The sequence below is a fragment of the Pleurodeles waltl genome, chromosome 2_2 (genome assembly GCF_031143425.1).
Source record: "Pleurodeles waltl isolate 20211129_DDA chromosome 2_2, aPleWal1.hap1.20221129, whole genome shotgun sequence".
NCBI lineage: Eukaryota > Metazoa > Chordata > Amphibia > Caudata > Salamandridae > Pleurodeles > Pleurodeles waltl.
This window is the reverse complement of record NC_090439.1, coordinates 299,598,017-299,612,073: the sequence shown is the minus strand read 5'-3', so window position 1 is coordinate 299,612,073 and position 14,057 is coordinate 299,598,017. Positions and strand designations below refer to the sequence as shown.

Sequence of the window (14,057 nt, the reverse complement as noted above, 5' to 3'; positions counted from 1 at the left end):
CACAAGTATAAATAAAGCCGGAACTGCGATGACGCAGTTCCTCGTGTGTTACCAAGCAAAGCGCTGTGTCCCGTCTCGTCATTGAACAATTACAGGCCAACCTACATTGGCGACGAGTAGGGATCTAATTTTTCGTCTGTTACTGTTCCCCTCGGTCCACGCGTCTGCGGCCAGCCGACGTTGAAAAAAAAAAAACAATCCAGTGAAGAAAACGAGAAAACGCTCTCTGGCGTGCACTCACCGCGTGTGCAGCACGGCGTCGGTGAGAAGGCGATCTCCCGAGAAGTGGAGCAGCGCGATCGTGGCTCCGGGCTCTAGAGGCCCTTTGGTTTTCAGGAGCGCGCGGCCCCGATTCCCACCTCCCTGCTGGGACAAGATGTAAAGGTTAGCCACGCCCCGCCACGCCCCCAGAGGAATTGGCCCGAGGAGTGGAGCGCTCTCACTGTGAGGTGTTCTGTTGCCAGGAAACAGCAACAGTGTAACGCCGTGAGGAGCGGGAAGCGGAGTGAAGGAGCGTGTCCCTTCACAGAAAGATTTGGGGATCGTGTGTGCCTGGGACTCCAGTGGAGAGCCAGAGAAAAAAAAAAAAAAAGGGGGAGAAGATAAAAAAAAAAAAGGGAACAGCACTTAAAAAAAAAAGAAAAGAGGTTGATAACACAGTATAAAAGGAGCAAAGCTCTAGCACAAAAAAAATAAATACATTTAATAAAAGAAAAGAAAAGGTGACAAAGAAGAGAATAAGCAACAAAACTGTTATAAAGGGGTGCATCAAGAGAACAAATAAGCACAGGAAAAAAAAACTTTCAACTTTGACACTAGTGCGTTGGGAGTGTGTAAACATGAGTGCTCCTCAGCAAGAAAATGTAAACGTGCCACCACCACAACAACCTGGTAATCCCCTGCTCCCCGCGCAGGTAAATAATAGTGTTCATTCTTCAGTCACATCGCTACCTCCTTTCAGTCAACTAATTGATCCGGCTACTGCTGCGCCAAGATGGCACCTATGGATAAATAGATTAGACAACTACTTTTGTGCTACAAGAGAAACGGATGGAGCAGTACGAAGGTCTTTAATGTTGTTGATGGGTGGGGATGAACTACAAGAGCGGTTTGATTCCCTCCCAGACACAGGGGATAAATCTGACTTTGATGCGGCTGTAACCGCTTTGAATAGACATTTTGATCCTCAACTCAACTCAGACTATGAACGTTTCAAACTTAGACAAGCACAGCAAACGGAACTTGAGTCGATGGACATGTTTTACGCCAGGTTAAGGAAGTTAGCGAGCTCGTGCACAGGACTCAACCAGTAAGAAGAAATCCTGGCCCAGATTATTCAGGGTTGCAGATCTAACGCTTTGAGAAAGCTTATTCTTCGACAGCAAGGAATGTCCCTTGACAAATTCTAATCCTTGCACGGTCTCATGAACTGTCTGCGGTGCGGGAAGATGCAATGGCGGCTGTGAGAGGTCAATCGTTAGCTGCAGCGTCATCTACCCGTTCAGTCCAAGTGAAAGAGGAGCAAGTAGATGTTGTTCAGTCGCGCCCTGCAATGCTGCGCAGGCCAAATCTTGCCAGACCTGGTGAACGTGTCAGCGGGAGCTGTGGCTATGAACATAGAGGTAACATGGGGTGTCCGGCAAAAGGTCAGTCCTGTAACCGTTGTGGCAAAGCAAATCATTTTGCAAAAGTGTGCCGGTCAAGGAAGAATAAGCCCGGGGATCAAAAAGGAAAGGATGCCATTGTCCGGTGTGTGTCCAAGAGTGCTGAGGAGGTAAGAGACCAGATAACATCAAATAGCCCCATTTTTGAGGAAGATGAGGAAGAGGTAATTTTTGTAATCTCATTCACGGGTGGGAGGCAGCAAAAAAAGAGACCACCTCCCATAAGTGAGGTACAGTCAATGGCACGTTGACATCAGTACTCATTGATACCGGAGCTTCATTCAACGTCATGGATGAGACCCTTTATCAGCAGTTAACACCCATGCCAGCACTTATCCCGACTGCGACACGGATATACAATTACGGTGGACGAGAGCCTCTGCCTCTAAAAGGAACTGTGGAAGTGTCACTGACCAGTGGAGATCAGTCAGCAAATACAAAATTCTATGTGGTAGAAGGAAATAGAGGCACTTTGTTGGGGTGTCATACTGCTGAAGAATTGGAGCTGGTATTCTTTGCCCGTCAGATATATGACTCTCAGGGAGAACGTCTCCTTAGTGAATTTCCGCAACTGTTTGAGGGATTAGGGCGGTTAAAAGCAAAACGGGTCAAGCTTCACATAGATCCGAACATTGTCCCTGTGGCGCTGAGGCACCGTCGTGTGCCTTTCCACTTACGGCCTGCTGTAGAAAAGGAGCTACAACTGCTAGAAGATCTAGGGGTCATTGAAAAGGTGGATGGGCCTACGCCCTGGGTTTCACCGCTGGTGATAGCGCCGAAACCTAAGCAACCTGGAGCTATTCGTCTCTGCATGGACATGCGCTTGCCCAACAAAGCCATTCGGAGGGAGAGACATATTACGCCCACTATGGATGACATCATTGCGGATCTGAATGGGGCGCAGTGGTTCTCAAAGCTCGATCTGAATGCTGGATATCATCAGCTAGAGTTAGATCCGGAAAGCAGGAACATCACCACTTTCTCGACGCACGTGGGGCTAAGGAGATATAAGAGGCTGAGTTTTGGGGTGTCCTCAGCTGCTGAGGTATTCCAAAATGCTATCAGAGAGACTTTATCTGGATTACCGGGAGTAATCAACTTGAGTGATGACATCCTGATACATTCGAGGACAAGGGAAGAACATCATCGGCATCTCAGAGCGACGTTAAAAAGACTAGTGGAAGCTGGACTGACCCTTCACAAAAAGAAGTGTGCATTTTATCAAACGTCAGTAGAATTTTTTGGTTACATCTTTTCAAAGGATGGGTTGCAGGTGGATCCTTGTAAAGCTGAAGCGATTCGTCAAGCCCCAATTCCTCAAAATCCCACGGAAGTTCGTAGCTTTTTGGGGATGGCCACGTACTGTGGAAGGTTCATACCACAGCTTGCCACTATGTCAGAGCCTCTTCGACATCTCACTAAAGGACAACGCCGGTGGGAATGGACTCTTGACGCTCACAAGGCGTTCGAGGACATTAAGGCAGCGCTGCTGGATAGGTCAACTATGGCTTATTTTCATCCGGGGAGACGGACAGAAGTGGTGGTGGACGCGAGCCCTGTCGGGCTTGGGGCTGTCCTCCTTCAGGAGAAACATCAAGAGTGGATTCCTGTTGCCTATGCCAGTCGAGCTTTATCGGTGGTCGAAACACGACATGCTCCGATTGAGCGCGAAGCTCTCGCGATTCGGTGGGCCTGCCGGCATTTTCATCTGTATCTGTATGGACATGAGTTTCAAGTAGTAACTGATCACAAGCCTTTAGTCTCTTTGTTTGCGGGTAGCCCACGTCTCGCCCCTCAGAGGATTGAACGATGGACAGTTCTACTTCAGCCTTATCGGTTTACCGTAGTTTATCGACCTGGTGCAAATAATCCGGCAGATTATCTGTCTCGTCATCCGTCGCCTCAGATGCTGGATTCTCACCAAGAACAAGACGAAGAGAGCACTGAGGTGTTTGTTAGCATGGTCGTGCAGTCGGCATGTCCCAAAGCCATTCTCATAACTGACATTGTGAACGCCACTAAGGATGATGCTGTACTGAGTCAGGTAAAGGAGGCGTTGAATTATAAAAAATGGAAACACTTTCTAGAAAAAACAAAGGTTGCCAGTTCAGACCAGAGGATGGCCATGCAAGGCATGTGGAAGGTACGTGATGAGTTGTCTACAGATAATACTGGACTGGTCCTAAGGGGAAGAAGAATTGTACTTCCTCAATGTCTGTGGTCTACGGTGATCAAATTGGCTCATCAAGGACATCAAGGTGCGGCCAAAACAAAAGCCAGATTACGTGCCAAAGTGTGGTTCCCAGGGATGGATGTCCAAGTTGATGAAGTGGTGGGGAAGTGTCACTCATGTATCATCACATCGGTGGACCCGCCAAGTTGCCCGATGGTGACGGAATCAGCCACTTTGAAACCATGGTCCAAGCTGAGCATGGATTTTGGGAGCTTTCCAGATGGAAGACTGACTGTCGTCATGATGGATTCGTATACCAAATTCCCTGTGGTTGAAGTTGTTGCATCAACAGCATTTGAAAATGTTCGGCCAATTCTTCAGAAGACTTTTGCATTATTTGGGTTGCCCGATGAGATCAGGACAGATAATGGGCCTCCATTCCAGGAGCAAGAATTTTGTTCGTATCTTGATGGGTTGGCTATACGGCATCGCAAGATCATGCCATATTGGCCTCAGGCGAATGGTGATGTTGAAAGATTTATGCGAACTTTAAATAGGGCTCTCAGGATTGGAGTTGAGCAAAGGGAGGAAAGTGAGCAGTGCCTACAGCAATTTTTGAGTGCATACCGTCAAACACCTCATAGCACCACTGGGTGTGCCCCCTCCGTTTTGATGTTTAAGGTGTCTCCACGTGACTGTATCCCAGCCGGTCCACTGTGGAAGCCGCCTGTGTTGGACGTGAAGGCCACTCAGAGACGACGGAAAATCACCAATCAGAAAGCGAGTGGAAAACGAAGAGCAAAGTATCGAGACTTTAGGGAAGGTGATCAAGTGGTAGTGAAAAATAGGAGAGAAGGAGGAAAATTCCGGACAACATTTGAACCCGAAGTCTGGGAAGTTATAGGGGTAAAAGGCGCCATGATAACAACGGCAAGAGGAAGACGGAGAGTCACGCGTAATGTGTCACATTTTCGTAGAGCTGGTGTCGTTGTCCCTGCGGAAGAAGAAGGTGAGATGGAAGACGCCATATGTGGCTCGCCGAGTACACTTGGGGAGACTGTGAGTGTCCAGGGGCCAACGTTGGGTGAGCAGGCCATCCTGGGTGATGTTCCTGGGTGTGGGGGTTTACGAGCCAGGAATACACGGTACGATTAACGCCCCAATCCTGCCCCCAGCTCTTATCTGAAGGATTTTGTCTGTAAGGCAGGTTGTGGGTGAACTGGTGAACAGTGAACAGTGATATCGTACGTGACATTGGGTTTTCATCGAGTTTGTTTTTGTTCAGTTCTGTTGTTCTTTCTCTTATGTTCCCTAGCACCTTCGCCCTGGTTGGGGTTTGATGGGCTAAATTTTGGTTGGATAATGTACGTTCATAAAGCCATTCTTATCTGTGTGAAGTAAAACATGGGAGGGATGTAGAGAGTGTGAGGAAAGCCACTCGGGCTCTCCTCTCTAATGTTACGTGCTCTGCGTGTCCAGGAGGGGCGCGGAGCACAAGTATAAATAAAGCCGGAACTGCGATGGCGCAGTTCCTCGTGTGTTACCAAGCAAAGCGATGTGTCCCGTCTCGTCATTGAACAATTACAGGCCAACCTACACCGCCCAAGGATACAGTGCAGGGGCTCGCGCACTGACTGCCGCCATGTTGTCTTGTAAACAGAAAAGCTTGATGCAGGAGTACCGTGCAAAATCTGTATGCACCAGTGTTGGGTGGATGGAAATTGTGCGGGAAGCGACTCCCAGTATTAACTGGGGTTGTGAGTTATATTGAATCCTCTTTAAACAATCAGTGTGGGCAAACATAACACCAGGACAGAGTTAAGGAGAAGGAAGAATAAAGGCAGCAGATGCATAAAGGAGGAGACAAATCATGATGTCAGGCAGCTGACACTAGGCAGTGACACTTTCAGAAGATGTAACCGTGTGTTCCAATGGGTAAAATAAGTACACCCTAAAATTACACAATGAGGTTATAAGTCACCTTAAAGGTGCGTTAAATTTAAAGTCCCTTTCTTCTGTCTAGTGCCTCTCTATGTTCATGACAACTAATTTAGAGACTGAAACATCCTAATCGTATTAGAAAAAAATACTGGTTGCCCTAAAAAGGGTGAAAACTTGAACAACACTACCAAGAAAAAATGGGAAAGGACATATTGTAAAATAAACAGCATTTTCAAAGCAAATGCATCCAGGTTTAATATGCTAACACTGGCACTCAGAAATGTGCATTTAGCATTGCTGCTTATGCATATCTTTGTACATTAAAGCCAGGCCAGGAAGTAAAAACACGCCGTCAGTAAGATAATATTTAAAATCACTTAAGAATTATTAATTGCATTTCCTTCAAAGGATAAACTTTTGTAGTCTTATTCGTTAAGTGGTTGTTTTGTGAATACGCTATCAGGATTAGTTTAATCGGTAGAAAAAAATAGGAAACAATGTTTCTGTTGGAAATTAGCATCATGTTATATGCAAGAGGATAGCCGTAAAACTGCCATAATACAAATGCATTTTAATGTAGTAGTTTCTTTAAAATGTATGCAGTGCTTCATACCGCTGTTTGTTGTTTCTAGGTGCTGTGAATAACATATGTTATTATTATCCAGTTTATGGTTTGCTTGTGGTTTTTGTGTTGCTTTGTTGTTTTTTTGAATATTTGTGTTAGCAGTGATGAGGCTATTGCTCTCTCGGGATATGGGCCTACTCACGTTTCTCAGTTGCTGCTGTTGTTGTGGCGGCACTGTGCGTGTGTTTCTTTAGCATAGTTGTGTAAAGTCATGAAATCCATTGCTCACTTGTGGCTGAGAAAGTCAGGACCATGGCTTCAGACAAAGAGCCTACACAGTTACTCCTGGAAAATCAGGAAAATTCTTCAACATTAAAAAGGTCTGAAATAATAGAGCTTAACGAAAGAAAGGAAGAGTAATGAATATGCATGTGTCACCTGTACCCACCTGCTGTGCAGGCCTGTTTATGTAGTGCCGAGTCCAGCATGTCTTACAGAGAGACAAGCCACTTCTGTCTGCTCTTCAAACAGTCTTGAATGGAAACATATCTTTTCATTTACATTCCACTGGCAAGAAAAGCAGTCTTTCAACTCTGTTAATAAATACATATTTCATTTGTGTAAAATTATCATGTATAATAAAATCCATTAAGGTAAAGTTAAGAGTATTAAGTAACACATGGCTCAAAAAGCAGGCGAACTTGACAAGAAAAGCAGCCCTTCACTCCAGTTAATAATCTGCATATTTTAGTTCTCACATGATTTGCAAAGAATGACTTCATATGCAGTATGTAGTTCTTGCCACCACTAGCTATTTGCTACAGGCCATAATGTTGTTCATATGTCCTGAGGGTTTTTTTTTCCAAACAAAATAACATTCTGTAACACATTTTCTTTTAACAAAGGCACTCAGTCAGTGCGTCTGACGGGGGCATTCACACAACTGAAATGTTTATTATTTGCCTCTGCCGCCAGTAGTTTGTTTCTGCATCTGGCTCCAGAGTTTCTTTTAGATGGAGAAACTGGCGAGGAATTTCAGTAAGAAAAGTGATTGAACTCGTCTCCCCTTGAATTGTGTCAGAAACTGGAGATCCGCTGCCAGCATATTCGGCTCCCATGCACTAATCCCTGCCAGACATGGCCACTTAAACACAGCCCTTAAAGTGGCAGGAAGGAGAGTTTAGGGGCGTGAAACGTCGTTATTTGGTAGTCATGAGTTGGAGTCCCGTGAGTGTTCGCTGCTAGTATAGAGCTTGTTTTTATTTTACTCACTAAATGATAATGGTACAAATACAAATTGTAATAGGAGGACTTACATCTAATGCAAGTGGGGGGCGATCTGGACTGTCAGTAAAGAAACTGAATTATATGGGGCCAATGGGAGCTCCAGACTTTCGTGAGGCTAAACTACATGGCACCGAGAAGCAGCCTCTGTTGTGCTCTATGTTAAGAAAACATCCTATACCACACTTAAAAGGAATTCTTTTTAGGTTTAGCAGGATGGTTCAGGGATGTGAACGACGCTCCTCAGTCTCAGAGCCTCACCTCAGCCCATGGACGTCCTACAAAGCAGATTGAAGACAAGTTGAAAATCAACAGAACATATTCTGCTGTGTCAAATGTAAGAAAGAATCATGGATGTAAAACCTAGGTAGAGGTTCTCAATTCAGAGTGGCCTGCAGCACCAGGCACCAGCAAAAGAAAGAGGAACTCCAGAAAGGAGGAAGTGGGGCAAAAGGGTGGAGGTGAACAGAAACACAAACACAGTGAAAGGTGAGGAGAGGGCAAGAAGGAACTATATTCAAGGAGAACTGGCAGCCATGTGAAATTGGACTGTATGTCTTCAGACTGCTAGAGAATTCAGTGAATGAATGCATGCCTGAAACACTGCGTCCTGCAATAATAATTACATACATGATTTGTTTTGTACTTTAATGCAGTATTGTTGCACGATAAAAACATTTTCTTGAATGGAAAATTATTAGGCCTACAAAAATATTTAGATGAAACAGCAAGGCAGTGTTTATCACTAGAAATGTCTTGTTTTTATTATGGGATGGTTTAACTTAAAGATGGCTTCTACATTCATGAAATAGTCCATCCCACGTGCTGAAATAAGTGAAGCCTATGTGTTTCAAATAAAGGACTTTCTAGGAGGTAGAAGGATACATCCAAACACCCAATAGTATAAAGCGAGAAAGCAATGCTCATCTGAGCTGAGATGAGCAGTGATTGACAAAGTCTCAAGTCAGTGCCTGAAAGACATTAGTTAAAAACAAATCAAGTAGTTGAAATGGGCAGACCTAAAGCCCACTCCCAAGCATTATGGTAACAATTAGTGTCTTTAATCGCTGCAGTTACAGAAGCCAGCCCTTAAAAATTACTGTGATTGGCTTGATTTCTGTATTGTTTGGCAGCCGTCTCACTGAATGACTCTTTTTTGCATGGTGGAGGTAACCATTGGTACAATCAATGTCATAATATGTGTGTTCTGTGTCTTGTTTGTTCTGAATGCATAAAATAATGATTTATTGAACAAAGTTTTATTCATACTGTTTCAGGTTTGGAAAAGAAAACTCAAGTACTACAGCCAAATGAAAAAAAGACTGTGGCCTATCATGAAGCTGGGCATGCAGTAGCTGGTTGGTTTTTGGAACATGCTGATCCTCTTTTAAAGGTGATCACAATTTAATCTTGAGTTTGCTGTTAACTCCATATATGGGGCCACCAAGCCACTTAAGTCTCTCGGACATAATTAACAGGATGGTAAGAGACTCCCAAGAAAAAGGAAATAGTCCAGTACTTCTTAAGGCATTGGTAGTGGAAGGCAGCCTTTTGGACAGGGGAGCTGCCACCAAGAGAACGTAATGTCTGTAGTGTAGTAGGTGGCAAAAAGGTGGACCGTCTCCCAATTTATGCTAAACATTATGCCGTTTCCTGCGGCATCTACATATTCCACAGCTGGCTTGCACAGAACTGCAGATGGGTGTAGCACCGAGTTTGGGGTTCATTTCCAGAAGCCTTATGTTGTGGCAACAATTCCACTATTTGGGTCCCAGGATGTAGTAGAATTGCTACTGCAGTTTTACCCCCTGACGTGGCTCCAAACAAGCTGAGTGGAAGCACCCCATCTGTGGTGGGCTATTGCAGATTTGACTGGCCTTCCTCCCCCAGTTTGGCAAACCTGTGATACCAGTGCATAGTTTGTAAAAAAAAAATATATATATATATATATATATATATATGTGCCAGGGCCTTCATCATGAGACCACCGCAGCTTGCACCACATACTGTTACTGTCAACGCTGCAATTGGCCGTAGCTACACAACTCCTAACCATTACACTACAAGTGTGACAGTCCGTACTGTTTGAGGCCCCCAGAGCTATACAAATGACTATGGTGGCAGGTATTAGTTGTTTACAATGTATATTGAATTAATAAACAACTGTTGTTCTGCTCATGTCTAAATTACAAAAAAACAGTTCATCCATGTGGCAGCTGTCAAGTCCCAGTGCTGGCAATTAAGTGCTGATGCCGAGCACCGGAAATCAAAAGCTCGAATGAGGCACTGTGTGGTACCCTCCATGTTGTGGACCGAACTGGCTCCATTTAAACTCCTAATCACCCCTTTAATATTACAAAAACCCCCATGAACACAAGTCAGTTTTAGTTCTTACTCAAGTACTGTTTGCATTCAGGGTCTTGTAATTCTGCTTGGCTTGTTAAAATCCATGAGTACAAATTACATTGTGCACTGAAATAGTTCAAGCCTGACATGTGACAACACCAGAGCTGCTTGTGTTGAAAAATAAGATAGAAATCTAGCTGGTGGTTATCAGTTACTGCACTGCACGAGGTGTTGGCAGGAGTCACTTGTTTTCTAGTGCAAACAGAGTTTGAACAGTTGGCTTTATGCTGGGATGGAAAGCCTTCTCCTTTGCATTGCTCTGCCTTGTGTTGATCTCCTGACGGGTCACGGCTATGTGGGGGCGGTCAGAGAGCTGCACTGGTATCAGCAACTTCTCTTCAAGACACGCGACCACACACCAGTTCGCCTCCTGGCAGCGTCTCAGACTCTGATTCGCACGGAAGTATGGCACTGTTTCCTTCAGTCCCCCCACAGACTGCCGACGAACTCCTAGGCTGACTTTTGGGAGTACTGCTGCTGGAGGGGGTAGTATGGAGAAAGGGTAGGGGGGGGCTCCAGTTCTATGACGTGGAATGTGTGGTACCCTCCTAAGGAGCTGCTGCCAGGGCTTTGCGAGGGCCCCCTGTTGGTGCTTCTCCTGGCATTGGCTGGGTGTGGGCCGGTGCTGCCTCCGTGGTGACATTGGTCATTTCAGTGGGATTCTGCTGGGAATTGTGTCTGCACTGGTGCTTCTGGATTTGTCAGCGGCCTTTGACGTAATTTTTCATAATATTCTGATGAACCGTGTTGAGGTGGCAAGCCTTCGAGGGTCTCCTCTGAACTGGGTGAAACCCTCCCTAGAAGAGATCATGTACAGGCTGTAAAACTACCCTTTTGGTGGCAGACTGTCTGTGCCATATGGAGTTCCACAAGGAACCGTGAGGGGCTCGTATGGTACAGGCACACTGTCTGCCACAAAAGAAGGTAGTTGTACAGACTGTACATGATTTCCCTTTCCCCATATTCATTTAACATATATTGTTCTTTAGTAAAGGAGCCATCACTGAGCAGCTGCAGGCTGTACACACATGCTGATGACTCTCAAAACCTATTGTGTCTGGATGCAAAACTTCACCACAAAGGCTTTTCAATATGAGGTTCATTTCATTTGGAGATGGATGGGGAGCAACCATCTAAAACTGAATGCGGTAAAAACTGAGGCAGTAGTCATTACTAATAGACTCGAACTCTGGAGGAGGAGCTATTGGCCCTTGGAGATGGGTCCTATCCCCACATCCAGCGATTGGATAATACACCTGGGTGTAATCATTCATTGAAATCTTAGATTGAGTTAGTGATTTCTAAATGCATATTTTAACTAAGACGGATCTGGAAATTGGTGCACTGATTATCTCTGTAAGCCCTCAATATGGTACTTGTAGCAATGACTGGATCAAGGGTAAAGTAAGCTAATTTTTAGGTCAAGCATAGCAGCACGCAAGCACTGCTTTTCCGACGTGTTGGAATTGATGTGCGCTTTTAACCACACCCATTTTACGCTCATCACTTTCACTAGTTCATGGGCTTGCCTTTCAAAAATCCTTTGTTATCATTGTTAAATGCTTTGTGTTTGTCCCTCCTTGGGGCAGTTTTGTTTCTGCCTTGGCCATCGACCCTGTTACATGGATAATTGCACGTTTGCCGATATGTTTGACTGCGAGCGAACTTCCTTTTCTTTTTGTCTTTCTACTTCATGCTCATAGAGGCCGAGGTGCTTTGAATCGGCTCGCTTATGTCAACTGTTTTACTTTACATTTTCAAGTTATGTGGCAAGCGAAGTCCAGTTAGGAATTTACAACGCTAATAGCTCTAACTCGAGCAAACACGAGACCCATTCAATTGCAAATGATTGTTTATACTTGACTTCTAAAATCGATCTTTTCAGACTTTAAGTAGTCCAAAATGGAGCTGCATGCTTAATTTTCAAAGTGCCTAAGTAATACCATGAGATACCTGTGCTTAAATCGCTGCGCTGGATTCTGATGAGCAAAGAATGCAGTGTAAAACATGTTATTTAAACCACCAGGCACTACCCGTTATGGTACCATCCTTTGTTGCTAGGCATAACTCATGATATGAACCTTCTTGTGCCGAGCCTTCATGCTCAGTAGATCATCTGATAACTCATAGGTACTCAAAGAAAGTACAGGAGGGCGCGGTTTCGCTGTGCAGGCGTCTTTATTGTGAAATTCGCTTCCAGATCCAACTTCTTGCAGATACTGAGTTCAAGTCTCTGGCAAAGCATTTAAAAACAGGGCTTTTTAAATTAGCCTACTTATTGTTGATTTTAACTTTTATCTGAGCCACGGGCACCCTCATTCATGCAAATGCAAATAAACTATGTATACAGTGCAAAGGATCGTTGGTGGTTGCTCTCCAACTTAAGCTTTTATAACTAAATAATAGCAACTCAAACTGACAATTGTTATTGCCTCCTTACTGCCTCTCTAACCAGCGTTTACAATTTTAAAAAGTAATGTGCATCTAATAAAAAAAATCGAAAATGTGTTAATTGTCTTGAACAAGACCAGGAGCCTTAAAGTTATTTTAAAAAGAGGTTTCTGTCTTCGTATGCATCCCCACAACCAATTGAGCTGTCCGACTTTGAGATTTGTATTTATCTTTTCTGGCATTTTCTGACATTTTTTGGCATTTTTTCTTGTTATACATTTTGGAGGAGCAGTCCTATTAAGCCCATGCAGGTCGAAAGATTCTGTAGGAAATTGACATTGCTCATTAACTAACTCGCACTTTTAAGCTAAATAGCGGTACCTTTGATACAGAGATATACACACGTTCTGATAATACATGTCGTTTAAAGTTCACTTCGTGTACTTTTATTGTGTCTGTGTGCTCATTGTGCCTTCAGGTATCGATTATTCCACGAGGCAAGGGATTGGGCTATGCCCAGTATTTACCAAGAGAACAGTATCTTTACACCAAAGAGCAGCTGCTCGATCGGATGTGCATGACGCTGGGGGGACGAGTTTCAGAACAAATCTTCTTCGGTAAAATTACAACAGGCGCCCAAGATGACCTGAAGAAAGTGACCCAAAGCGCGTATGCACAGGTAAGCACGTCTGTATGGCTGTAGGCCTAAGTCTGCCCTGTTATTTGAATGTAAGGTTCAAGAATGAGTGTGCCCTGTGGAAACCCCGGCTTAGATGCAAATGAGCAGCCAGACCTAATGGGACTATGTTAGTACAATTTCTGCAAATGTGATTTTTTTAGGTTTTATAAACGAAACCATTTTTAGTACTCTTTATTTGTAGTGGAACTATAATGTGCAAGTCTAAGGACCTATTCTTTTCAACATTGTCGCAGTGCCTTTCCTCACCAGGTGGACTCTTTCACTATCATGAGTTGGTTATAAAACTCATGACTTCAGTCTCATTCTGTAAGTGAAGGGGGTATGGCAATTAGTGTTTATTCATTACTTTTATTTACACTTCTTGCTGGACATTTGCTTTCTGACGTGTACCTCTTCCTGCAGATTCCTCACCTTATGAATATCCTTCAGGCGCCAAATTGGCTATGGAAGATTCACCCGGTCCTCCAGCCACATTACCCTCCACCCAGTTATAGCACTCCAGTTCCACCAGGTAGTGTCGGGAAACTCGAACCGGAGATCTGCCTGCCCCAAATGTGATATCAGCAGGAGCTGCACACTGGCGTTTGTTACTATTTTGACCTTTCTCATCGATGCGTACCCCTGCCTCTCTTTCGTTATTAACTGATCACATTGCTTACTGAACTGAACAGCATCGGTGTCAAATGTCTCCTCCTAAGGTCTAGGAGTTTAAATGACATCATCTTGATGTCTTTAGCAGAACTGCACGACATCTGGTGTATGTATTCTGTCCACAATCGCGCACTCAGCCTGTGAGTTCATCCACGCACGAAAGGCGAATACGTGGGCGGCGAAGTTATTTTTGTCAGTGTCCCATAAGGACACTCCATAGTGGCCTCTCTCCCTCCTTCTGATAAGCCCATTCATGTGGGCAGTACCCCTAGCAATCCTCAG

General features: G+C 44.5%; 1 protein-coding gene across 4 annotated transcripts in view; it reads left to right on the top strand.

Moving 5' to 3' along the window:
* Positions 1-14,057, top strand: part of AFG3L2 (AFG3 like matrix AAA peptidase subunit 2) — a 336,314-nt gene that overhangs the window by 270,444 nt on the left and 51,813 nt on the right. For all 4 annotated transcript variants that reach the window (XM_069219758.1, XM_069219759.1, XM_069219757.1 and 1 more), the window contains 2 exons: positions 8,905-9,020; positions 12,903-13,103. In XM_069219758.1, coding sequence (XP_069075859.1) covers positions 8,905-9,020; positions 12,903-13,103 — 317 coding nt within the window. The remainder of the gene's footprint in view (positions 1-8,904; positions 9,021-12,902; positions 13,104-14,057) is intronic.